At 37.7% G+C, this 24,520-nt stretch overlaps 2 protein-coding genes across 5 annotated transcripts in view; one reads left to right on the top strand and one right to left on the bottom strand.

Moving 5' to 3' along the window:
* Positions 1-12,686, top strand: part of rbm33a (RNA binding motif protein 33a) — a 44,806-nt gene extending 32,120 nt beyond the window's left edge. For 3 of the 4 annotated variants that reach the window (XM_042728049.1, XM_042728046.1, XM_042728047.1), the window contains exons 16-19: positions 1,078-1,245; positions 5,029-5,196; positions 6,338-6,426; positions 7,817-12,686. In XM_042728049.1, the coding sequence (XP_042583983.1) occupies positions 1,078-1,245; positions 5,029-5,196; positions 6,338-6,426; positions 7,817-7,865 (474 nt within the window). In that variant the 3' untranslated portion in view covers positions 7,866-12,686. The remainder of the gene's footprint in view (positions 1-1,077; positions 1,246-5,028; positions 5,197-6,337; positions 6,427-7,816) is intronic. The other variant, XM_042728048.1, reaches the window with a different exon arrangement.
* Positions 12,687-13,581: 895 nt separating this feature from the next.
* On the bottom strand, positions 13,582-23,047 carry shha (sonic hedgehog signaling molecule a). The gene is made up of 3 exons (XM_042728050.1): positions 22,234-23,047; positions 18,486-18,747; positions 13,582-16,674 (listed from the first exon to the last, which is right to left on the bottom strand). The coding sequence occupies exons 1-3, from the start codon at positions 22,531-22,533 to the stop codon at positions 15,980-15,982; spliced, it is 1,257 nt and encodes a 418-aa protein (XP_042583984.1). The 5' UTR covers positions 22,534-23,047; the 3' UTR covers positions 13,582-15,979.
* Between the last annotated feature and the right edge of the window lie 1,473 nt (positions 23,048-24,520).

The following is a 24,520-nucleotide window of genomic DNA, read 5'->3' as shown; positions in this document are numbered from 1 at the left end:
CCATAATAGGAACACTATGCATTAAAAAAGACTGACTTCACTCAGTTAGCCTGTAGGTTTTAATGAATAGATGTCAGAAATGTAAATTTGTCTCATGGGACTATTAAAAATAACTTTATTAAAATTTACAAATTTTATTTACACAAATTATTAAATGTATTAAATATCTTAAGTAAGAACATTCCACTTTGGGCCTTCGGTGCATCTCAACCCAAAGGTTTAATTTTACCTTTTCAGTTCAAAATAAAAAATATATTTTTGCTCACATATCTAAAAACATAAATGCATCCATTAATGTAATCTCACATTAACATATAGACATGAAATCCTTTTACATTCAACATACCACGCTGTCATAGATCAGAGTTTTCCAGTTATAGTTTAAACTCGTTAACCTGAGAATTTTTGTGACCAAGTACATCTCACAACTGTTGATATTCAGATGACAGATGACAAAATTAAAAAGAGCACAGCAATTAATTTAATGTGTTGAGTTTTTGTGCCATCTATTGTCAAGAGAGTAGGATAAATCTTTCCCAGTTTACCTTATGAAAAGTGCCCTTTTGTGAGATTTAGTGATCCTGTGAGCAACTTAAATCTGGCCATTTTCAAGGCCTTCTACATCTAAAGACTGCCAGCGGCCATCAGATAACGCAGACACTTGAAAGGTTTTCCTGAAGATGAGGAAACAGAATGTCTGAGAATTTGGAGGAAGAGCCAGAGGCAGTTTATCTCAGACAGGTCCACATCATGGCATTTGTGCCCAGAGATGCAGTCATCACTCTTCAGAAAGATGTTTAATGAATTCAGCTATACCTTGTCCTCCAAAAATAATCTCGGTGTCATCCCGAAATCAAAGCACCTCACATTTTGAATTTAACACTTGTGTCTCTTTTTGTCTTTGTTGGCTTATTTACTTACTCTGTGCCAGTATAAACTGATCACACATTTCTGTACCTTTTAGTGAGCTCTAAGACTGCCGTTGTATTAATTACCTTAAAAAATGTTTGTTATTTTGTGTGCCGCTGGAGATTTTCTTTCTGTATGGGTTGTAAGATGTGTCTGCTCTGTATTCAGCAGGCAGATGCCGGTCCCAACACTGGTCCCCCACAGCAGCAGCAACAACCAATCGGTCGGCCTGCCCCCCAACAGAGACTTGGTCCCATCAGAAAAGTTACCATGGCAACTGGTGGTGTACAAAATCAACAACAGGCTGGCCGTGGCATGGCAAACCAAACGAACCGGGTATGACATTGAGTCTGGATTACTCTCATAAGCACTTAATTGGACAGGTGCACAATGGCATTTTGCACAGCTGACACTAAGCTCTGATACTAATGGTGCTTTCAAGTCATGTCCAAATGAATGTATTTACCACTTTTTTTTTAAAGCCACGGCTTTCTGAGTTGGGAATGTCTGAATTAAAGCATTATGGTGGAGGCTAATTGCTGTTAGACATAAGAAGTTGTAACTGTGAAGTGTTTTTATGCATTTTGTGCATAACTGCATTACTGTTGAGGAAAATGATAAAACTTGCCAGAAAGCAACGCATTTAACTTGTTTGATGAATCTGATCAAATTCCCCATCTCCCATCATCCTCTGAGGCACCACAAGAGTGGAAAAATACACCACCGTTGAAATGTTTGGGGTCAGATAGACTTTTTATTTTATTTGAAATTAATGATTTATATAGCAAGAATGCATTAAATCTTAAGTGACAATGTTACAAAAAACTTAGAATAACTTAATGTACATCTAAGAATCAACATTAATAATAAAAAAATGTTTCTTGAGCACCAAATCAACACATTAGTATGGTTTCTGATGGATCATCTGACACTGAGAACTGGAGTAAGCACTGCTGAAAATTCAGCTTTGCCATCAAAGGAATAAATAGATTTTTTAAAATATATTAAAATAACCAGTTATTTTAAATACATTGTAATAATAAACAATATTACTGCTTTGCTGTATTTTCTGTCAAATAAATGCATCATTGGTGAGAGATGTTCAAAATATCTTACTAACCCCAAATGTTTGAATGGTTGTGTACATAAACATCATTTACACACACATTTTGCTCTTTGTAGTTGTGTTAGCTCTCAAAAGTTTCATGTCTTTGCCCGGAAGTGGAAAAGTGAAAATGGTCTTTTTTTTTTTTTTTTACTAAAATCACTTGAATGCCCATATCAGTATTGTTTTATTTATTCATTTATTTTGACCGGAACTGTTGCTGTTCCTCCTGGACTTGTATTGTGTTGTCCAGAATATACACTTCAGTCTTTGTTAGGCTCTTTTTCCCTGTCATGAAGAGCTGCTCTAAGTGGTTCTCTCCCTCACGCTTCAGCACTAGTAAAGACGGCAGATTTGGTTTCCTGCTATGGCTCAGCTGTGTCACGGCTTCTCCCAGGGGACTGGTAGCTGTTTTGGAGGAGAGCAGGAGCAGTAATGATATGGAACAGAGTGCCAGGTGTGATGATATTGACAGGCTGAAGCAGGAGAGATGAAGATCCCTTGGCCTTTTCAGCACGCTGCCGTCTCTGTACAGTAGTCCATTCTCAGGGGATAAATACAGTGCAAACATGTGTCAGTCAGTCACAGCAGAGCGCCTTCCTGCACAGCCGCTCACGCTGTCTCAGTCCGGCTGTCTTGCTGCATCTGCCTGAGCTCTCATGTTGAGTCAGATATTCTAAACACTTTCTGCTGTTTACTGATATAACCGTGGCCTTGTAAATCACTCACTGACATTGGAACCCAGTGTCTCGCTTGGAGCAAGAGTGAATTGTATACTCAGTATGTGTAAGTGGTGAGAGAGCATCTAGCTCATAGCATTGGGAACCCATAAGGGATTTTTCAGCGTGCCTGCTGCACTTAGCCAACCTGGCCCTTTTGATGCCTCCCTTTCATTTAAAAAGGACCGTATGGAATAAAATGTCTTTGCATTATACTGGAATATTTTATCATTGCTCCAAATTTAAATGCAAGATAAACACAAATTTTTATACTTCTTAAATATAGATTTGGCAACACAATATATAAACATAAAATTGTTTTCAAGGTAATTTTTTTAAATAAATTAATTATTTTATTCTGAAAGGATGCATTAAAAAATTATAGTGAAGACATTTGTAATGGTTACAAATGAACTATTTGTCAAAGTTTCCTAAAAAAAAGTTTCCAGAAAATTAAGCAGCGAAACTGTTTTCAACATTGATAGTAAGAAATGTTTTTTGGTCAACCAAGTCAGCACCCCTTTCACAGACTGATGATGCATTTCTAGAGTTAACATTATATATGTGTGTGTGTGTGTATATATACACAAACATTTGTGACTCTGGACTACAAAACCAGTCAAGGTCAATCTTTTAAAAAATAAGATTTATACATCATCTGAAAGCTGAATAAATAAGCTTAACATTGGTTTGTTAGGAAAGGACAATATTTGGCCGAGATACAACTATTTGAGAATCTGAAATATTGAGAAAATTGTTGTCCAAATGAAGTTCTTAGCAATGCATATTACTAATCAAAAATTAAGTGTTGATATATTTGTGGTAGGACATGTACAAAATATCTTCATGGAACAGGATCTTTACAAATGTTTTTGACATAAAAGAAGAATCAATAATTTTGACCCATACAATGTATTGTTGGCTGTTGTTACTACAAATATACCCGTGCTACTTATGACTGGTTTTGTGCTCCAGGGTTGCATATACATACAGATACACATATATATACTCTGGCATTTTATTGCATAAATCTTGTTTATGCTGCTGCATGCATTTCTAATGCAACGGCTGATGGAGTGATGGCAAATTTAAAGAAATCTCTCTTGACCAACATAATTAATCTTTAAATTTGTTCTCTTTTGGAAAGTCGTAGAATTTTTTTCTTCTTCTTTTTTTTTTGTCTCTTTAGTTTAATTTATTTTCAATTCAAGTTTACCCTACTATGAAAATTTCCACTTTTGAGAACCCCACAGAAATGTGAAAAGAGTCCATAAGAAGGATTTCTGATGATTCATGTGACACTCAAGATTTCATGGCTGATGACAATTCAGCTTGTTATTGTCTGCAATTAATAATAACATTTTAAAATATATTAAAATAGAAAAGAGTTGTTTCAAATAATATTTCCTAATTTTTTTTAGACTATTTTTATCAAATAAATGCAGTCTTGAGCTTTAGAGACTTCTTTCAAAAACATTAACAAAAACTTTTGAACTGGAGTGTAAATCTCCAGAATTTCAGTTCAAATTAATTTTGAAATAATTTTTTTCATGTTTTTGTTTAACATTCAAAGCAGTTTAACAAGGAACAGTGCCTAAAAAAAAAACTTTATTGCCTTATAAAATGAGAGGCTTATGCTGAAGCGTTATCTGTCTCTGGTTTGTGCCCAGCACAGAGCTTTGCTTTCAAGGCCGAAGAGCTCAGCTCTAGTCTCAGCAGACCACAACATTTTCATTCACCAGGTTTTGTCACATGGCCTCTAGCAGACTCCAGGCCTGACTTAATGATGGCCTTATTCAGAAGTCTCTTCCCTCTAGCCGCTTCACAGTCTTAATCAGTAAAGTCTTTCCTACTTCAGACAAAAGCACTCTGTCGATACAGCTGGTTTCCTGGCCGCAAATACACATTTATTCACTATATGAGCTAGTATTCTGTAGCTTTGATTATTTATTAACTGGTAAGTCAATCAAGGCTACAGGAAATTATTTAATATGGTTCAGCTTGCTTTTTGAAACTATTTGTTCATATGGTTAAACCATTGAAGTCTAACAATGTCTCTGATATTATAAACATGAGTATGAACTAGAATGTCTGTTTTTAAGAGCAATTACTGACTTGCAATATTTCCAATGAACAGCTATACAAAAATAGCTAACGAATATAACAATGAATTAACAAAGATCCTTAGTTCCAGCAACATTATCTTTTTCTTTTTTTTTAATGTCATGCTGGTAGAGTGTTCTGTTAATTATTCTTTTCATCTTTATTCAATATTCCCCTTCCTGATGTCCACAGGTGGTAGTTCGGGGTCGGGCGCGAGGCCGTGGTGGGGGGCGTGTGATGATGCAGCAGAACCCAAGAGCTCAGGATTGTCAGAGAAGCACTGTTTGCATTGATGGTTTGTCCAGCACCACAACCAACAAACAGCTCATGAACCTTCTCAACTCCATTGGCCCTGTTGAGGTAAGGCTTCCTTAACTCACTTATCAAAACACATTTCTGTCTTTTCTTTTTATTAATGATCAAGCATCAGAAGGGGTGTATGTGTGAATTTTATGCATAACTTGCTATAGGTATCATTGCTACAATGCCCTGAGCCTCCAACAACAAATTGATGATGACGCCACCTGATGGCCAAAGAGCATAAAACTGTTTTTTTTTTTTTAAGTACATGTATTTACAGTATACATTACTAAATGTCAACTTTAAACTGTTGAACCGTTTTGAAGACAGTAATACCTTCAGAACAAAAAATCTAATTCATATTCATTTAAACAGTTGGTTGCACTTTATTTTAACGTGTTTTAAGGTATTTGTTACAGTGTAATTATATGTTTAAGTACAGAGTAATATTAATTAACTAGATATACTTACTGTATGGTTAGGATTAGGGTTTGGCTTAGGGTTACTTGCGTGTAATTATGCGTAATTTATTGTTATTATAATAGTGAGTACATGTAATGTGTAACAAGAACACAGTCACTTGTACTCAGAGAAACATTTAGGAGCACAGAAACTTGCCGACTCTGCCCTGGATCTTTTATTACTAAAACAGCTTAAGTATTGAAATGCTTCATTATGTTTCTCAGCTAAGTGGTGGTAATGTATCTGGTTTTGAAGTAATTAAACTCACAGCTTCAGGATTAGTAGAGACATGCTGCACAGGTCATTCATATATGCACAGTCTTCAGAATTCTAGATCTAACCACCTGTAGATAAAGTATCTAATGGAAATTTGTTATTTTTATTGCTCTGCAGATATCAGTGACCGCATTACCTATGACCATTGTTTTTGTGGGAAAATACACAGCTAGGTGGTTCTTCGTCTCTATGTTGTGTATTAAAATAATTTAATGCCCTCCTAGCTGTAAACTACCCTTCACAAAATACCATGATTTGGAAGAGAAAGATTTGCTTCCTGACAATGACCCCAAGAATAAACTGGGTACAGAGTGTAGAGTATTCATCTAAAATAAAATACAATAGCGCCATCTAGCTGTGTGCATTCAGGTCTGTGCTCCTCCCAGCTCTGACAGAAACACACAGATGAGCATTTAGAAAATAAAACCCACTGCTAATACACAACTTGATGGTTATTTTGTAGAAGTTTACAATGTTGCCGGAGCAGCGGAAGGCCATTGCCAAGTTTGTGAACCCTCAGCATGCAGCAAGTTTTCAGCACAGCTTTCACAGGTACACTTTTAAATTCATCTTCAGCTAGATCGTGCTATGTGTTTATACACAATGCATGAAAATGAATAGAGTCGTTGACATTTTTTGGATAATTCAATTTTAAGACTTTTTTTTTCATTTTTTTTTTTTGAATGAGGTCTATTCACACCAAGACTAAATATTCATTTTAAATGACTGTTGCAAATAAGATTTTGAATAGAAACAGTGGATTCCTATAGACTTAAGTCTGTTTCACATTAATAGCTTAAAAAACTTGTAGTGTTGTAGAACAGTTATCAAATATCAAACTTCTGAAGTCTCTTCATACACACTACCAGTTAAAAGTTTTTGAACAGCAAGATTTTTTGTTTTTAAAGAAGTCTCTTCTGCTCACCAAGCCTGCATTGATTTGAACCAAAGTACAGCAAAAACTGTCAAATGTTGGAATATTTTTAGCATTTAAAATAAGTTTTCTACTTTCTACTAGTGATTTCAAAGCTGAATTCCTAGTATCATTACTCCAGTCACATGATCCTTCAGAAATCATTCTAATGTTCTGATTTGCTTGCTGCTCAAAAAACATTTATTATTATGTTTTCAGGTTTCTTTGATGAATAGGAAGTTCAGAAGAACAGCATTTATCTGAAATAGAAATCTTTTGTAACATTATAAATGTCTTTATCATCACTTTTGATCAATTTATAGCATCCCTGTTAAATAAAAGTATTAATTTCAATAATCGCATAAAAAAATTATACTGACTCCCAGCTTTTGAATGGTATAGTGTATAATGCTACAAAAGCTTTTTATTTGAGATAAATTCTGATCTTTGGATCTTTCTGTTCTCAAAGATTCCTGAAAAAATGTACTCGACTTTCAAATATTGGTAATAATATTAATAAAAAAAAATTCTTGAACAGCAAATCCACATATTAGAATGATTTCTAGAGGATTACGTGACACTGAAGACTGGAGTAATAATTCTGAACATTTTAAAATATATTCAGATAGAAAGCAGTTATTTTAAATAGTCAAAATATTTCACAGTTTTACTGCTTTTGCTGTATTTTGGATCAAAATCAAATGTAGGCTTGCTGAGCAGAAGAGAATACTTAAACATGAAACCTCTTAGTTAAAAAACTTTTGACTGGTAGCGTATGGTATGAATATTAAGGTGTATTTTCTGTTGGTGCTATTGGCTGAAGCAGATCAAAGTCATTGTACCTAATGGTTTGTAAAGGGCAAGTGAAATGTGCCGAAATGCTGCATCAGCAAGTGTTACTCATCAAAACAAAAGCAAGAGCTCTACTGTGACTCCACTGATTGTCATGTTTTGATGGAGATGCCTCAGGTTAGCTTGCTTTTAAGTGTGAGTGTCTCATATCCATCACATGTTCCCTTGATTACATAGGCACATGATAGATTTGTCTCACATCGATGTTTCCATTATTGATGGCTGAGGAACAAGCCAGTTCAACAACAGACAAGACGACGAGAAGTGAGCAAGAAGAGAAGGTCTTTTTCTGAGGAGGCTAAAGCTTTGGAAGCAGTGTGGAGAGTGCTGTCGACAAACTCAAGTCACATGCATGAAAGAATCAAAAACAATGAGCCAAACACCAGCTGTGTCCTACTGGAAATGGCACAGCACCGATCTCACATTGTCAAGGACTTTGGCATGAAGTCTTGCTCTTGTTTCTGTACTTTCATTTATATGTGGACGGATCAGTAATGGTCTGAACCAGCAGGTGAAAAGAGAGAAAAAGGTATGAAACCAGGACATTTTTCTGCCAGTTGATAATAGTTGCTCTCAAGATAATCTTTTGAATGTCTGTTTTTGGTCAAATAGGAATTCTTGATTTACTGTGGAACGACTTGAAGAAAGTTTTAAAGGGGTGGTTTGGCCTGATTGAATAATGAAGCGTATGCTGCAGTAGGTTTTGTCACCTGTAGAGGGCAGCAGATGTCTTTGGTATGTTGGGGCATAGCTGTGAACATCAGAGCGAAAAGCACTGTGTGATCAGGGGCATATTTGGGTTGAGCTTTTTTCTAGTTGCGTATCTTTTAGAAGCCACTGTAATAATGCAGGTGTCTCTTTTTGTGCATTTGTCTACGACTATTCATGATCTTAAGTTTATTCAAGGTCCCTTTCTCCATTATGATTGTATCGCAGTTGGGTTTTGTTCTGCAGAGCTGGAGTGATGGATGGTGCACGACCTAAAGACAGCTGAAAAACTATTTGACAATAAATGGCTTTTATATTTTGATTTTAGGTTTTGGTGCTGGAGCTGCATATTTAGATTATTTTAAACGTCGTTAGAAATGGCTTCTAAGAAAGTATTAAAGGCAACCAGAAAGTCCCCTCCTTTGGTAATACTCCTTTTTAATGCGTTTAGTTTTCGTTCCTCAGAGTTCAGCACATGTTGTGTGTGGAAGAGGATCGCTGAGTCTTGGCCTGTGTGATGATTCCATAGGATTTTATTGTATGCTTACAAGATGCGGGATGTCTAGAGCACTAGATGAGTTTGAACTGTCCTGATGTTATTTGTTTGTGAAGATACTGTTTGTATTAATATGCTAATAACTTTGGCTCAGTTAATTGTTTTGAAGTTTGTCAGATGGGAATACAGGTTACTGAATCTGAATTGTGAGTTGTTAGGGATAAGGATTGGTCAAGATCAGCTTCTAATATCCGTTATCTCCATTTTCCACTTTATTTTTCCATTTATTTAGGAAGTTGTTACCCAAGCTTTAGATTTTTGGATATTTTTTTTTTTTTTAAGTCTCCAGTGAATATATTACACTCCCTCAAAATGATTTCATGGCTTCAATCATGAGTTTTTCATGCCTCAATTTGTTATTATATCATAATAATAATAGTAGTTTGTGGTACTGTGCAAGCATAGTGCTTGTTCATGTCTAATTATACAACTTAACCTAAACCTTTACGTTACTGCCCCAGAACTGATCTTAGATCTAGTGCATTACAGTTTTCTTATTTGTGACTGTTAATTAAATCCAACCACTTTACATTATAAAACAACAGGTCTTGTTATAGTATCTAAAATATAGCAATTTTAGATAACAGTATAACAAAATCAAATTATGTTTGAGCCATTTCAGTAGAATAAAATATGTCTGTAGTTATTAAAACATCCAGGTCTGCAATTTCAAAGGATTTGGGAGCAACTGTTATCAGTGGTCACTTTCTTGTATATAATGAAAAAAGAAAAAAAAAAAATGTGTATGAAGCTGTCAAATCTGTTGTTTTCTCTTCTTGAAATCTCTCCGTGTTTGAAATGGTTTGAAAATACCTACTAGTACGTGACTGGTGAATTTCTTTTCTCAGTTTGTTTTTATATATCAATATAAAAAGTATTCCTTGGTCATTTTACAACAATTTTGTTATTGGAGAACTTAGAGCTTATTATTTGAGGATATTTTAAAGATGAAAAATAAAAGATGGTCACATATATACCATGTAAATACGGTTATGTGAAGCCAGCTGTCTTTATCACCATTAACTGTTGTCTGATGTTGTTTTGTGTTTGCATATTATTCTGAACACATTTCCTCCATCCTCCTGAATGTTTCTCTGTTGCCAGCCGTACAAACTGATTTTGTTTCCAATTAAGGTGCCACAGTTTCTCTCAATTCAGGTGAATTGAAACATCTGAGATGTTTTGTGTGTTCTGGTTCTAATGCTCAGTGTGTCCAAGACTTTGGGCCATTATGTCTATGAAGTTCATTTGTAAAGCTGCTACCCTTCAGCACCCTCTTGTTTTAAGATGCACTTGTAATTTGCTGATATGTCATCTTCTATTATAATATAGTAGTTGGGTGTGGTTGATCACAGTACCTTATTTGTCCATATGTTTGTATTAATAATTTGCTCCATGAGTTTCTAGGAATCACTGAAATACATATAATGGGTAAGCTTATAAATAATGTTATAAAATACATATTGAGCCACTTAAAAATATAAGCTTTTTTAATTTGTTTTTGTTAACTTTGAGTTTTCTAGACATGCTCTGTTTAAAATTGGTATAGGGCACAGATTTGTTTTGTTTGTTTTTTTCAGTTGCAGTTGCACACATTTATTTATTTATTGGTTTGAATGTATTTATGTGAAAATAGTTAATCCTATGGATTTCAAATGTTTTATCAAGTCTGAGAGACTTAAAAAAAAATCTTGGTATAAATCTTATAAGACACATATTATTTATAAAGAGCCTTGTAAGAGAGAAAAACTGATTCATATTGAATCTTTTAGTAACTTCTTTGTAAGTGTAGATTAACTTTGGGGAAACGGTCCCTTTCTGATCTGTAATCACACATGTGACAAATTTAAGTTTTCAGAGATGTCTGTTTTTGGCTGTATAGCTGTATAGTCCAAAATAATGGAAGAGGTATTATGTGATAGAATCAAGAGTAGGCTAAAGGTTTACTTTTTTGTTGGGTCTTGTTTTGTTTCTTTATTTCTGTCAACACTCCCAGTCTTTTATTTTTTTTAACCACGGATCCTGCTGCAGTAGAGCTATTGGCCAGTTTATTAAAACACCAGTATTGCCTATTGCTTCAGAATTAATTACCTTTATTTCTCATAATGGTAGATGTGGCATTCTCTCCCCATCCCCCCATTAATTACATTTGTTGAGACTTTTAAATTCTGGTGCTTGTTTTGTATAATCCTTTTGCCTGTTTTTACTCACTATTTTAAGCGTCAAACACGATGCGCTGCTTCCAGTTGGCAGCAGTATGATTATTTGTAACTTGTAATTAAACCATTTTTTCTCTTTTTCAGGACAGAGCTTCCAGGAGCACAGAAAGGAGGGTTTTTCATAAAACAAATGCTCTGCACACTTTTTCATTCTAAAATGGCATTGGTTTTCAAAAGGACTATTTAGAAATGTACAGACTGTGTTGAAACTCTACAAAGGAACTTGTGCAGTATCAGATTGCTTAAAGTAATACTGGGTGAAGCTGTTTTATACATTAGTTCTGGAGTCATTCTGTGGTGTGATAGAGAGTTGCAAAGTGATCATAGCATATGTATGTTTAAACACCTATGGCCTGATGAGATTGTGTTTTGAGAGTAGTCATAGGTGCTCACACTAGCAAACAACCATTGCTGATATCACTAATAACTAGGACAGGACGGTGCTATAAAATATATTGTGAAGTCTACAGAATGGCAGGTTGATTCAGTCTTGCTCGGTGCTCTGTTGATCTGGTGCAGAATCAAACCTTAGCTGCTTAGTTTTTGTGACTTGTGTTAGATTTGTGTCTGTGTCTTAGATTAGTGTAATGACTGACGTAGCTCATACATCCCCAGACCTGCATCCAGCTGCAGTTCTCCTGAGCAGCCCAGTGCTGTGTTGAGCTTCTCAGAAACATGTTCTGAATAGCTGGAACTTATTAGGCAGTATGACTTTGATCGTTATTATAATGAAAATTATTTTATTGATTGTTCGAGTGACTTTCAACACTCTTGTGCTTTTGAAAACCACTGCATAAGCAAATCAGACGAAAACTGATGTGAAAAACCCTCCTTTTGGTTTCAGTTGTAAATAATGTTGTGTCTGTCTACAGTAGAGCTGCCTCCAGACGATGCTAACTTGTCTTATTTCTCAACAGGTGCTCTTCAGTTTAAGTGGTGCCAGATATCCCTTCTTTTGTGGTTTCTTTCTCTCTCTCTTTTTCTATTTGTTGAGTTTCATTCTCTCTCTCCCTTTCTCTTTCACTCACTCTTTCTTTGCTCTTTTGGAGGCTGGATGGGAAAGCGGTTGTTGATCTCAATGTGGTGTTTGTGTGAACATAATCCTTCTGTATTAAAGCAGGGGGACCTTGCTTCTGGATTTCCTTACTGTATTAGCCCACGTCCGTGGAAGTTTTGCGTCTCTGGGACCACACCCTACTGAGTTCCAAAGTTCAAAAACTTGCACAAAGCCCAAGAATGATCTGTACACTCTTGCCAGCTGTACACACATGTTGTGTTGCTGAACGAAAAGAAAACATTACTTGGAAATCATTATTGTTTGGGGGAAGTGATTTATGCTGTGTTGATCACCGTTTTGTTGTCCCTCCATCTTGTATTAATGAATGAATGTTTTGAAGTGTCTGAAATGTGTACACCAGACTGTCCTACATGTTGAATTAGGAAGAATATAAATGGTGTTTGTTTAGTAAGCTTTCACTGAGCTTGTCAAATGAAAACCGATAATATGCCTTGACTGTACTTGTTATGAATAATTGCTTGAAATAAATCCTTTTCCTGGATTTGATCTTCTCTATTGCCGGTGTTGTTTTTATGGACTGATAAATGAATGACTTTTGTCTTCTCACCTTGCATCTGGTCTCTGAGAGATGTTTATTATCAATTGTGAGACGCTCATTTATTAACTTTAGTTAATATTCCTTCAAATGTTCATGTTAGTGATTTAATAATGTTAACAGATACACATTTTGATCTTGATGCATTAGTAAATATTAAGATGAATAAATGCTGAAGAATTGTTTATTGTTAAAGTTAATGTTCATGGTTATGTTAAAATTGTGTCCCAAACTATCTTTATGCCACACCACACCAAACTGTGGTCTTTCTTGTAGCCTCATTTTAAATGCAAGTTTCATGGAAATTGTAGTTTTGGAGAAGTGATTGTCTCTTGGCTAAATATTTATGCAATCAAGGTGAATGATTGAAATATTTGCTGTATTTCCTTCGCACTTCACAACAGTTGCCAGTCCATTTTTGTTTGCAAATGCCAGCGAGCGTTTGTTGAAACAGTTGCTCTCTCTGCAGACACAAGGCCCCTCTGAAGGATTAGTTGGTTTTATTTACCTGCTCCGAGGAATGCTTTCGCCCGGTCGCTTTTGTGTCTGTGTAAATGCTCAAGGTCAGGGCTGAGAGTGAGCCTCACCAACAGCTCTAAAAAGCAGCGAAACCTGCAGCACAATGAAGTCTTCTCAAGAAATGGTAGTGGAATTTCTATTCGTGTTGCAACAGAGTTCAAAAGCTCAAACTTCCATTCACTCACTAGTTAACACCCCTGAAAGTGTCCGTGCACACACATGCACACATTCATCATAAAAGACAAAAAATGGATATGGTTGTATATGTTGTTAGTGCAACACAAAGACGGTGAAGACACTAACCTAGCCCATCTTTTATATTTATTGATCCTTCATGCCGATGTTTTTGGAATTTGCACGTCAGTCAGGCAGGAACATTCACTTCAGACTTTAGTACTGTTCTCAATAGCCATTTTATCCGTTGAGCTCACATTGATAATATTATTCAGCAGACTTCACATGAATGATATCGAGGTCTGGGAGGTGCTTGTGAAAGTTTTTAAAAGTTTTGAATTGGTGAAGGTGACATTTGGCTCTCAGCTTGAGTCTGCTATGGATGTGATCAGCTTTTGTCATTTCAAAGGTGAAAGCTTATAGTTGCTTATTAATTCATTTCACACACAGATAGGGAATGTCTGATGTCTGGACTTGTGATGGGTTCGGGGCTGTCGTTTGCTGGCATGCATGTAGAAGCCACCTATTACATCTCAGAATTAACCAAAGGAAACCTTAGAGTTTGGGTTTCCTAAACCTTGAGGAAAGACTCATGCATCATGTAGCCTATAAGATGAGAAGTGGAGTGCTTCCTCACTTCCTCTCATTGCACCTGGTGCTCCACCTGTTTGTCTATAGGGAATCTTCACTATAAAATCCCAATTACATGAAGACTGGAAAACTGCGTTCATCTGTTTAATCGCAACCATGAGGTGGTGGGGACTTTGTTCTATGTGATCCATGTGAATTTCTTCAAAAAATGTGTATTTGATTGCGTCACATTATATTTTGGGCGTGATTCTCGTGGCGGTGAGTAGGCCTAACAGCAACACTATAGACGTCCGCATGTGAAATCAGCAAATAGCCCATCTAATAAGCAGTGGGAAATGTGTTGGTGCGTCTAAAGCACGCAAACAGTGGCCTTTTTAATCTGCGTGAGAGATTTTCAGACTGTACTCTTCATATTTAACATGGGACCACAACTTTTCGCAAGCATACAAAATCCAGATCAAAGACTTTTTCGCGTCTTACCGATAGCCGTTTTCAACGATTGCGAACACGTTTGTTTGAATGGCCTTCTTGTTTCTCCCACTCGAGTTTTATGCAAGCTGAATAGCCCGATTTACGTGGGTTGGAAATGGAAACATTATTGGACGACTCTGTCAGATAGCGTTTTTATTGTAACAATAAAACACAAATTGTAGGCCTATTTAATTATATGCATTTAAACAACCTGCAGGCTATATCGTTTTTCTTGTGCCATGTGTTAAACATGACACAGCAGTGAACATTACCAGCCCAGTTAATATTTTAATAGCAGCCCTTGAGAGCCGACTATTTAAACAACAGCAATGACAATGAAATATTTATGAGCGATAATAGCACTAATAATGATATTAAATCTGATTATTGAAATGATAGGTGTAGATGTTTAATGTCTGCATTTGCAAAAGATATTCATGAAACAAAACAAAACAGTTTGGATATTTTCTTTATGTCATTCATTTATAATAAACATATAAATAATAAATTCTATACATTTCCTGACACCTTGCCTTGATGAAAGGTAGGTTAACTGGTATGGCCACTCAATCATATGCTATCCAAACTGTGCATCAGCTGCATTTTATTTCTATAAAACTATTTACCTATTACAAAATATGAAAAGAAAAATACATTTTAGTAAATGTACAGCAGTTACTTATTTATTTGTTTAACGAAACCCTTTGTTCTTTACTGTGGGACTATTATCGTTACTGAATTGTCGGAATGTGCATTTCGTATTTTCTTCAAGAAATACAAGAAACAATGAACCCAGAGAAGAGTGAACAAGGACGTATATGTCTGTCCCACTCTGACAACCAAAGCAATGACAAAATAATAGAGAATTCTAAAAGAGAAAACAGCACAAGACTGCAAAGACTCTGCACCTATTTAAATTAAAATATATTCTCGTATCTTACACTATTTCAAATAACGAAAAGTGATTAGGTAACGATCGGTCAAAATCCTAATGTACAATTCTGTGTATAAAAATATAATTTCTGGAGCCCCACGGCGTTTGCTTACCCCTAAAATATAACAGTCATTTGCACATATGCACAGAATGTTACAACCTGTCATGAAAGTTTCTTTCTTTTTTTCTTACTTTTCTTACATTTTTTTTCTTCTTTTTTTCCTGTTTACATGAGATATACAAAAATAGAGTCTGCACCGCTGGATGACCACACACTGCATTCGAATCCGTTTGTGTGCCTCCAGCCTGAGTTCACTCGAGAATAAATTATGCAAAGAAAACTTTTAAGGCTCCATTTATTCTTTGAAAATGACATTTCTTTTAAAGTCATTGTAATAAATATCCCAACTCCTCTCGGGGCCTTTGTCTCTCTCTTTCTCTCTCTCTCTTTCTTTCTCTCTCTCTCTCTCTCTCTCTTTCTCTCTTGCTTGTACTAATATTGTCTTATATCCTACATTAGTGTGATTTCTCTTGCTTTATTTCCATACGAGGGTTTCAGCTTGAGTTTACTGACATCCCCAAAGGATGAAGCATGCGGCTGTCCAAAAGCCACGTTCCCATTTGATACAGAAGCTTGGAGTACCAGTGGACTCCCTCCAGTTGTAAAGTCGCATTGGACTGACTGATGAAGTTTTTAGGGAATAGGGCCGATGACACGTCATAATAGAGCCTGACGGGCGCGAAGGCCAAATGCGCCAGACTGTGGTCCTCTATTACGGCGTAACAGGACGCCAGTATTCTGTCGACCACAATGGTTCCATGAGCAGTCACTGGTGCGAATGAGCCCTGGTGCTCCTCCGTGTATATCCGTTCCACGATGACAGATTTAAGCTGGCCGCTATCATCAACAACCATCACCTTTTGTCCGGCTCTGACACTGCTGGCAAACGCGGCGGTCATGGAGTGCAGATCATCCGTTGAGTTGTCGAGGACAAAAAGGAGGTGAGCAGCGGTGAGGGTGATCTTTTCAACGGGTTCTTTCGTTTCTATCACGTAAAACACGCGTCGCGTCGCGGAGTCTCGGTCTGTGAACATGATGAAGTCGCTGTACACGAGCTTCCCATCGCCGTCCGCCGCCAGCACCTTGTCACCTGGGTTCAGGTCCTTCACGGCTTTCTGTCTCCCGTCTTTGAGCGCGACCAGAGCCGAACCTGGGAAGCAGCCTCCAGATTTCGCCGCAACCGAATTTTCTGTCGAGATAAATAGCAATATATTTCTTATGCTGCATATCGAGAAGTTACATCATAAGTATGTTCCCCTAATTTAGCACATTTTCACTCTTAAAAATAAAGGTGCTTAAAAGGTTCTTCAGAGCGATGCCATTAAAAGAACCATTTTGGTTACACAAAGAACCATTCAATCAAAGGTTCTTTAAAGAACCATCCCTTTCTTACCTTTTCAGCTATAATCTGAAGAACCTTCTTTCGCCACAAAGAATCTTTGGTGAAACAGAAAGGCCCTTCAGATGTTAAAGGTTCTTTATGGAACCATTTAGACAGAAAAAAAAAGAAAGAAAAAAAGGTTCCTCAATGGCTTCGTGATGCACCTTTATTTTAAAGAGTGTTGGGCTGTTATTGGTTAAGTTGTCGAGTCAAAAAAGCTCGAGAACCAGGCGCGTAAAGCAGCTAAATCTGCCCCAAAGTCGCCTCACCTAAGAAAAAGTCTGAATAAACAAAAGAAAACGTGGCAACGGGAATTAGGCTGTAAATCGAAAGCTTTCCCAAAAAACAATGTCTTTGTGTGAGATAAAGGAGGAAAGAGTCTGGACTGCTCTAATTAAAAACCAATAAAGCCCGCACATTGTCATTCTAATGCAGCTTGTGTACAGAGCACTCTTGGAAAAGGACACTTCTGCCTTTCCTTGCGCCTCTATCATATTTGCTCAGGTGCAGAAACTTCTATGTGACAATTCACACTTATAGAATGAGAAAACCCCAAGCAGGCTCAAACAGTATTTACTCAGCCCAGACACTTTTCCAAAGCTCTAATGGTGTAGATTTGAATGTTAATTAGAAATGCTAGCGGTAGTCAATCAATGCCCTCTTCTTCTTTCCTTTCATTTTTTTTAAACCATCCTGCTCTCCGTTGTCAAGCTTAATGACAATAATTCGGGTCTTGTGGGATCTCTTCACATTCCGATCTCTTGGGTCGGTAAACAGAGCTATAGAATGGCCTTCTCGTCTAATCCTCTCATAAGATTCTAGGGCATGAAATAAGATGGTGACAATCGAGAAACAGATTTGCGCGAGCGAGATCGACCCGGCTCTGTTCAAAGCATGTAATGTATTTGTAAATGTGTTTAGAATTTAAATGATAAGATTTGGTCAACGCTTATGAGGCTTTGCCAATATGTTCCAGATAAATTACTTTCGATCAATGTTAAATTAAATAAAATCCTGACAAGAATTATGTCGCCGATGCGCAAGTGATGCCTTGGCCTTTTTTTTCTTTTTTTTTATAACAAGCGCGCGTGTAAAAATAGGCTACTATCCTCAATTTGTTTTCATAGATCTCTAGTAAAATGTTTGTACAGTGTGTGTTATGTTGCAGTGAGTGAGCTTGTGATGACTTGATAAGCGCTTCCTTCAAAGAAACAGAGTGGGGCGATGTAAGATCACTGCATATATTGGCTGGCAAGTCTTTCTGTGTTTAACACAGCATTATCTGTCCTATAGGAATTCCATAAGGTGTAAAGGTTTAAAGGCATGTTAAAAACAAGTTGTAGGCGTTGACTGCTTATCACTTGATCATTATTTATAAATCCTAAAATATACAGTAGATTTATTAATTAGAATAATATTTGACACTAAGACATAAAAATAACATCTAGCATAACATCTATTATTTAACTTTTTTGTTTTATTTTTTATTTTTTATTTTTTTATACTGTATCAGTATTCAAAAGCAGTGTTAACCCTGCTTTTTTACACACAAAAACGAGTGTGAAACATTGTGCTCATCACTTTATTTTGCTGTTCCAGTCACGTTGCCATGGTCTTACCTGCTTTGACAGAGCAATGGATGTGGGCTTTGGACTCATAATAGACCCAGTCAAATCCAGCTTCCACAGCTAACCGAGAGAGTGTCCCGTATTTGCTCTTGTCACGATCAGAGGTGGTGATATCAACAGCTCTTCCCTCGTAGTGGAGTGATTCTTCAAAATGGTGACCATCCTCATCCCAGCCCTCTGTCACACGCAGCTTAACCCCTGGCCACTGGTTCATTACAGAGATGGCCAGTGAGTTCAGCTTGTCTTTGCATCTCTAATAGAATAGAGAGAGAACAGGAAGAGAGGTAATTAACTGAGTTTTAATACATTTCTATTCATTCATTCATGTTGCCATAAGCATTTTTTTTTTTTTGTTGTTCAAATGTATAAATAATGTTCTGAATCTTACATAAAAGCTGTTTGCACCCCCTTAATAAACTGACAGGTCTAATTTATTTAAAGACATAAACTGTTTCAGTAGTATCTTATCATTTTCTCTAACCTTCTCAAGGATCACAGCTCCCCAGACATCATTTGCTGACAATAATTCTCTAATATCCCAATAGATATGTCTAGACAAAAAAGCCGACTGTACGAGAAACCTGTATTTACACTGGAAATAATTCAGCCTTGCATGCAAGGATGTTCTGCCCAAAGAGCTTAATGAAAAATTGATAAGTTATTGCATTCGCTTCACTGATCTAAAACATATAGATCCAACCAGGGAAAGGTGTGACTGCATCAAGGCCTCTTCTCTTTCAAAGGCCAAAATACATGCAATGGTAACTTGAAATTAGAAAACAATACTAAAAAGGGATGTTTGAGTTATAGTGGTTTTGTACTATAACCTTAAGGTTTAGAGCAGTTGGCTTTCGCTGAGGTGCAGGTGGCTGTGGAATATTAGGCCACTAACCTTTCCCGGGACCTTGTGTGGAGATGCTTGGCCTTCTCCAGGACAACTCTTCCCAACACTTAACCAATATGTCAAATAAAACACCACAAAAGACTCTTTCACTGCATCCAAAAGGAGAAGCAACTACTCATTATTCTTGCAGCACAGGTTTGCTCAAGGGACGTGATGTGATTGCTTAACCGACGGTCTTTCAGAGGTTATATAAAATCTATTCAAAATATGCTTGCAAATTGTGACACTAAGCCAAATTAATACCTGCAATAATTCACACACGTACCCTCCTAGCTTTGACTTGCTCGCTCTCTCTCTCTTTCTCCCCCCCCCCCCTTACGAGTGTGCATGACACACACACACACCATTCTTAGCATAACATCCTATACCAAACTATTATCGCCTTGCTTTCTACTGATTTGCTTGACCCTCTAAATTGCATGTGTGCAGTCAAGGCCACATGCACCTAATTACACTGGGTTAGATTACATCATAAATTTAAAAACTGAAGTACAGTCAATTATAAAATATAAAATGTTTCAATGTTTCAATACTTGGATCTGTCAAAGCACCAAAAACTTATTGCGCTTCACAGATGCATGCATCCTCTTGTATGCGGCTACATGCATTATTTTCATATTGAGACACTGATGATGTGTGGAATATCTGTGGTCTGAATTGAAAATGACAGAATGGTACTTTACCCTAATAGAAATAAAACGGATTTAGTGATTATACTTGGAATCTGCTGCCTATTAGCTCTACAGCACTTGTGGCACTTGAATGAGAGAGGAAAATACAAACGAGGCACCGAAAGACACAACCTAGCACATTCTGAGCAAAACTACTGGGGATTCAAGAGCCGTGAAGCCTAAACTCTTTATTAATTCATTGGGTCGTGTGCCGCAAATCAAGCCACATTCTGTTCAGCCACCATGAAGCGCAGCGGGAACCCCTGTGCCGCCGCTTTGTGCTCCACACGAGGTTTGTTCAACAAGCCGCCTAGTCACAGTCAGCTACTAATCTCCTCCCGAAATGAACTGTTTTAGAGGAAACACTTATCAGCTACCTGTCAGAGCAAACAGCCTCTTGGATGCTCTCGCAGTTGCGCCTAATTTCGCAAGCAGCACCGTTAAGCCCAATTGATTACACAGCGTGTTCAACCAACAAACCATCTCTTACACTCGGGTGCGCTTCTCCAAAACATTTGTTAACATGACACCTCGTTAACTCCCCTTGAAAGACTGAGACGTTCATTTGAAGTTACAAGATTGCACGGGTAGCTTTCCTGTTTAACGGCAGCGTGTGTGCCCGCGGGTCATCGCACACTTATAATCACATTCACCTTAAGTAGAGTTTGATATAGCCTGCATCTGAGAAAACCACACCAGACAGGGGTTTCATCTTTTTTAAGGACCAGAAAAGGGGAAACTTTATAATGCACCTGCGCGGCTCGTGTAAATCCACTTTGGTTGACATTTGCAATGTCTAAGCAAACCTCGTCCATGCGATGACTTAGACTTTGAACCGAATAGCTATTCAGCAAAGACAAGTCCGAAATGGACTAATAAAGATATTACACTCAGACTAATAGCTTTTTAAGTAGACGGAAACAATCCTGAATATGCATAGTATATATATATATATATATATATATATATATATATATATATATATATATATATATATATATTCGATGCATTTACTAAGCAGCAATGTTATTGTTCCTTTGCATTGCAAAGGGTCAGAAGTTCAAATGATCCCTGCTAATGCGAAGAGAGTGGAAAGCCATGTTGGGGACAGACAGCCTATTCCCGAAGCTGTCTGACTTTTTTTTCCAGAGCTTTGCTTGCAAAATAAAATAAATAGGCCTAAAAAAAAGGGTGAAAAGAATGACAGAAAAAGATAACAGATGGAGTTGTGTGAGACGGCATAAATGTTATATAGCCTACCCAGACCAAAAAAAAAAAAAAAACTTTAACATAAAATAAATAGATCTAAGTCTTACTAGTAAAATAATGCACTTTCGAGCAGAGGAAACAGTTCCCCTCATCTATGTGATTATTTACATATAGCCACCTATTTACCAAAATAATAGCACATACTGCAATTAAAATAATGTCGCACTAGTCTACTCCTGGAGTGTACCACATAAAACTTATTTCAGGCTGTGTGCCGCTTGCTTTTGCTTATATAGCCTATCGGTCAGGTGTACAACAAATAAGCTATAGATTATACAGCATTGCCAGCAGATGAGCAAACTCCCGAATGTTATCGAAAAAAGAGGACTGAAGACACACAGGCCATTGTGTCTGATTCTAATCTGTCACTAAGTGGTACCGCCCTGGCCCATTAATAAGCAGGAACAAATTAAAGAGCATCCTTCGAGAAATGTCAATATTTTCATGCCCTGATAAGCAGCGTCTGAGAGCGGGTGGGCTGCGGTCTGACTAAGCGATCCCTTTAACATGTATGCTTAATTTCGTCCTATATTTAGCTGCTATAAGACTGACATGCTTTGACCATCACAGTCCTCTCGGATCAGGTGCTGCACCTATCTAGCAGAATCTCCACGTTATATAAAACAGATAACGCGCGCCCGATGTAGGCGGACGAAAATGTATAGGCTACATAGAAGCAGAGAAGCGCATAAATATTTCACGCAACCTTCCACAATGAGGGTGAGGAGGCAACCACTCGGTGCTCTCTTGATGGCATTTCTCTCGCACAGCTTCATTAGAGAGATCCATGCATGCCGTAAGACTAATTCACAATCCCTGCACGAACTGTAGCTACTTTCCGAAGCTCTGACTCTCAAACAAGCACCGGTGCGATTTCTGAAGGGAAGGGAATTACCTGTGTCATGAGTCTGTCCGCGCCAGTGTTCTCCTCATCCTTAAAGATAATATCGGGATTGTAATTTGGAGTAAGTTCTTTAAATCTCTCCGAATTGCGCGTGATCTTGCCCTCGTATCTGCCGCTGGCCCCTAAGGTCTTCTCCGCGACATTAGGTATAAACTGCTTGTAGGCGAGAGGTGTCAGCTTCTTGGGATGTCTTCTTCTGCCGTAGCCTCTGCCAGGACCGCAGGCCAGTCCGGACACCACCAAGGACAGACTGAGAAGAGACACCAGCAGCACTCTCGTCATAAGCCGCATTTTGCCGCACGGTGAACCTCGCTGCGGTGTTCTGGAGCGCCCTGCGCGGTCTGTCTAGCAGGATTTCTCGTTCTCGCTGCGCGGATCTCCGGCGATGTCCTTGCCGTCTCCTCAGCTCACGCGTGTCCCTCGGCGCCGAGCCCTACCGTGACAGGTGCGGAAATGTGCGTCTGATAACGCATCGGAGGGTTACAGCGTGGATGGGAAAGGTATGACTGACCTCGAAATCACAACGGTAGTTGAAGCCACAGCCACTTATGCGAGAAGCCTCTTTACTCCTATGTATTATAGCTTCGATATGAGGTAGGGAGGGACCTGATTGGCTCGACGGGACGAACCCTTCTGATGTTATCCCACAAAACAGACGCGCAAAAACCTTTCAAGAAGGTGGGTTTCAGGGGAGGGACACGGTGAGATGTGAACGCATCAGTTTCCCCCCGCTGCTGTCTGTGAGGCTGCGACATGCATGTGTGCTCAGCCGCATCTGTATGTGACCTGCTAATGGACCAAGTCATTTTGGCTGTATATATGGTTCTGCTTGAGGTGCATGTAAGGGTAAATAAATCGCGCGACTTTTCGTTAAAAGTTTCGTTTATCACAGTCAGCGAAGACTGTGCTTGTTCATATGAATCCAAATAAATGACAAAATAACCACAAACAAAGCGATTCCAAACACAATCCAAAACATGGCAAAAACACAGACGTTTTAATTTGATGCAAACTTTTTTTTTCCTTTTCTTTTTATCTCTTTAATCACATACTTATCAGGTTAATCACTTTTTGTCCCATCAATCTCTCAACCTGAAAAAAAAAAAAAAAAATCCAGATATAGTAGTTTGGCTTATAATATGCATAATATACTTATTATGCTTTGATCACTGTCCACTATATCAGCATTATTTTGCCAAGGTTTTAAAGGGAAAGGTTACATTTCTAAACAATTTACAGGATTTCATTTTCTTTGAAATATTGTCCAAATGTCTATTTACAAACTGAAAAGCCAGGAATGTTTTGATTCATTTAAAATAAAATGAAATATTCTTCCCTCTCTATCAGCTGCAATTCCATTGCGTAGAGATTGAGAGAGTAGGAGACAGAGAATAAGTTGGCTCTTCTGCCCAACACAGCTTATTTGTGATATTGGAAAGGGCTCTTCCTGTGCACACAAATGCTAAGCTGTCTGTTTGGGAGAAAGATCAGCCTGCAAAAACCCTGTCACCCCTTAAAGTCCACTTCAGTGACAGATTAAGCCATGGTAACCACTGTGTTCCCTGGCCCATAGCAGCGGGTAAGGTATGTGTTTCATTGTCTTATTTTCTCTTGTTTTCACACATTTTCCAGACTGCTCTATCAAAGATGGTGGCTGCTTGTCTTGAGAAATATATTAAGAAGAGCAGGGCCCCTGCTGAAGGTTTTGTTCAATTGAGCATGACACAGGTGATTTGTTGTTCAATTGGTTTGGAGTGTGCAATTTTCTGACAGCAGAAATTTCACAAATGGCATTAAATATTGCCAATTCATGAGTAAATCGGTATGTTTAACATGCATCACAAAGGAAAAATGTGTCTGTTAAAAAAAAGGTCATCATTTTTGATTTAGCTTAACTGGAAACTGATTCTTGGTCAATTAATAAAATTCAGGGTGAAGGCAGTGTGAACCTTTTCGCAGAATGTCGACAGCAAATCGAGTAGTTAATCTTTTCTAAAATAACTTTATAAGCTACAAATATGCAACCGAAAGAGAGGTAGTTCAGTTGCTGCTTCTAGCAAATAGTCACACAGAAGTTACTTTGTCATAATTAATGAGATTATGACCACCTGGTCAGTGTGGTCTAAAAGAATTGAACTGTGCAGAGTATACTAAGGTTTTCTTTATGCTGTGATGAACACGTTATGAACTGGAACTTAATTGATATGAAGTGGTTTTGGTCAGTGGGAATGACTACAAGAAAACAGAGGAGACACAGATAGCCGCATGTTGCAGTGGA

Source organism: Cyprinus carpio, chromosome B7, assembly GCF_018340385.1.
Source record: "Cyprinus carpio isolate SPL01 chromosome B7, ASM1834038v1, whole genome shotgun sequence".
Taxonomy (NCBI): domain Eukaryota; kingdom Metazoa; phylum Chordata; class Actinopteri; order Cypriniformes; family Cyprinidae; genus Cyprinus; species Cyprinus carpio.
Note: the sequence above shows the minus strand (reverse complement) of the source record. Positions and strands in the feature narration are given on the sequence as shown.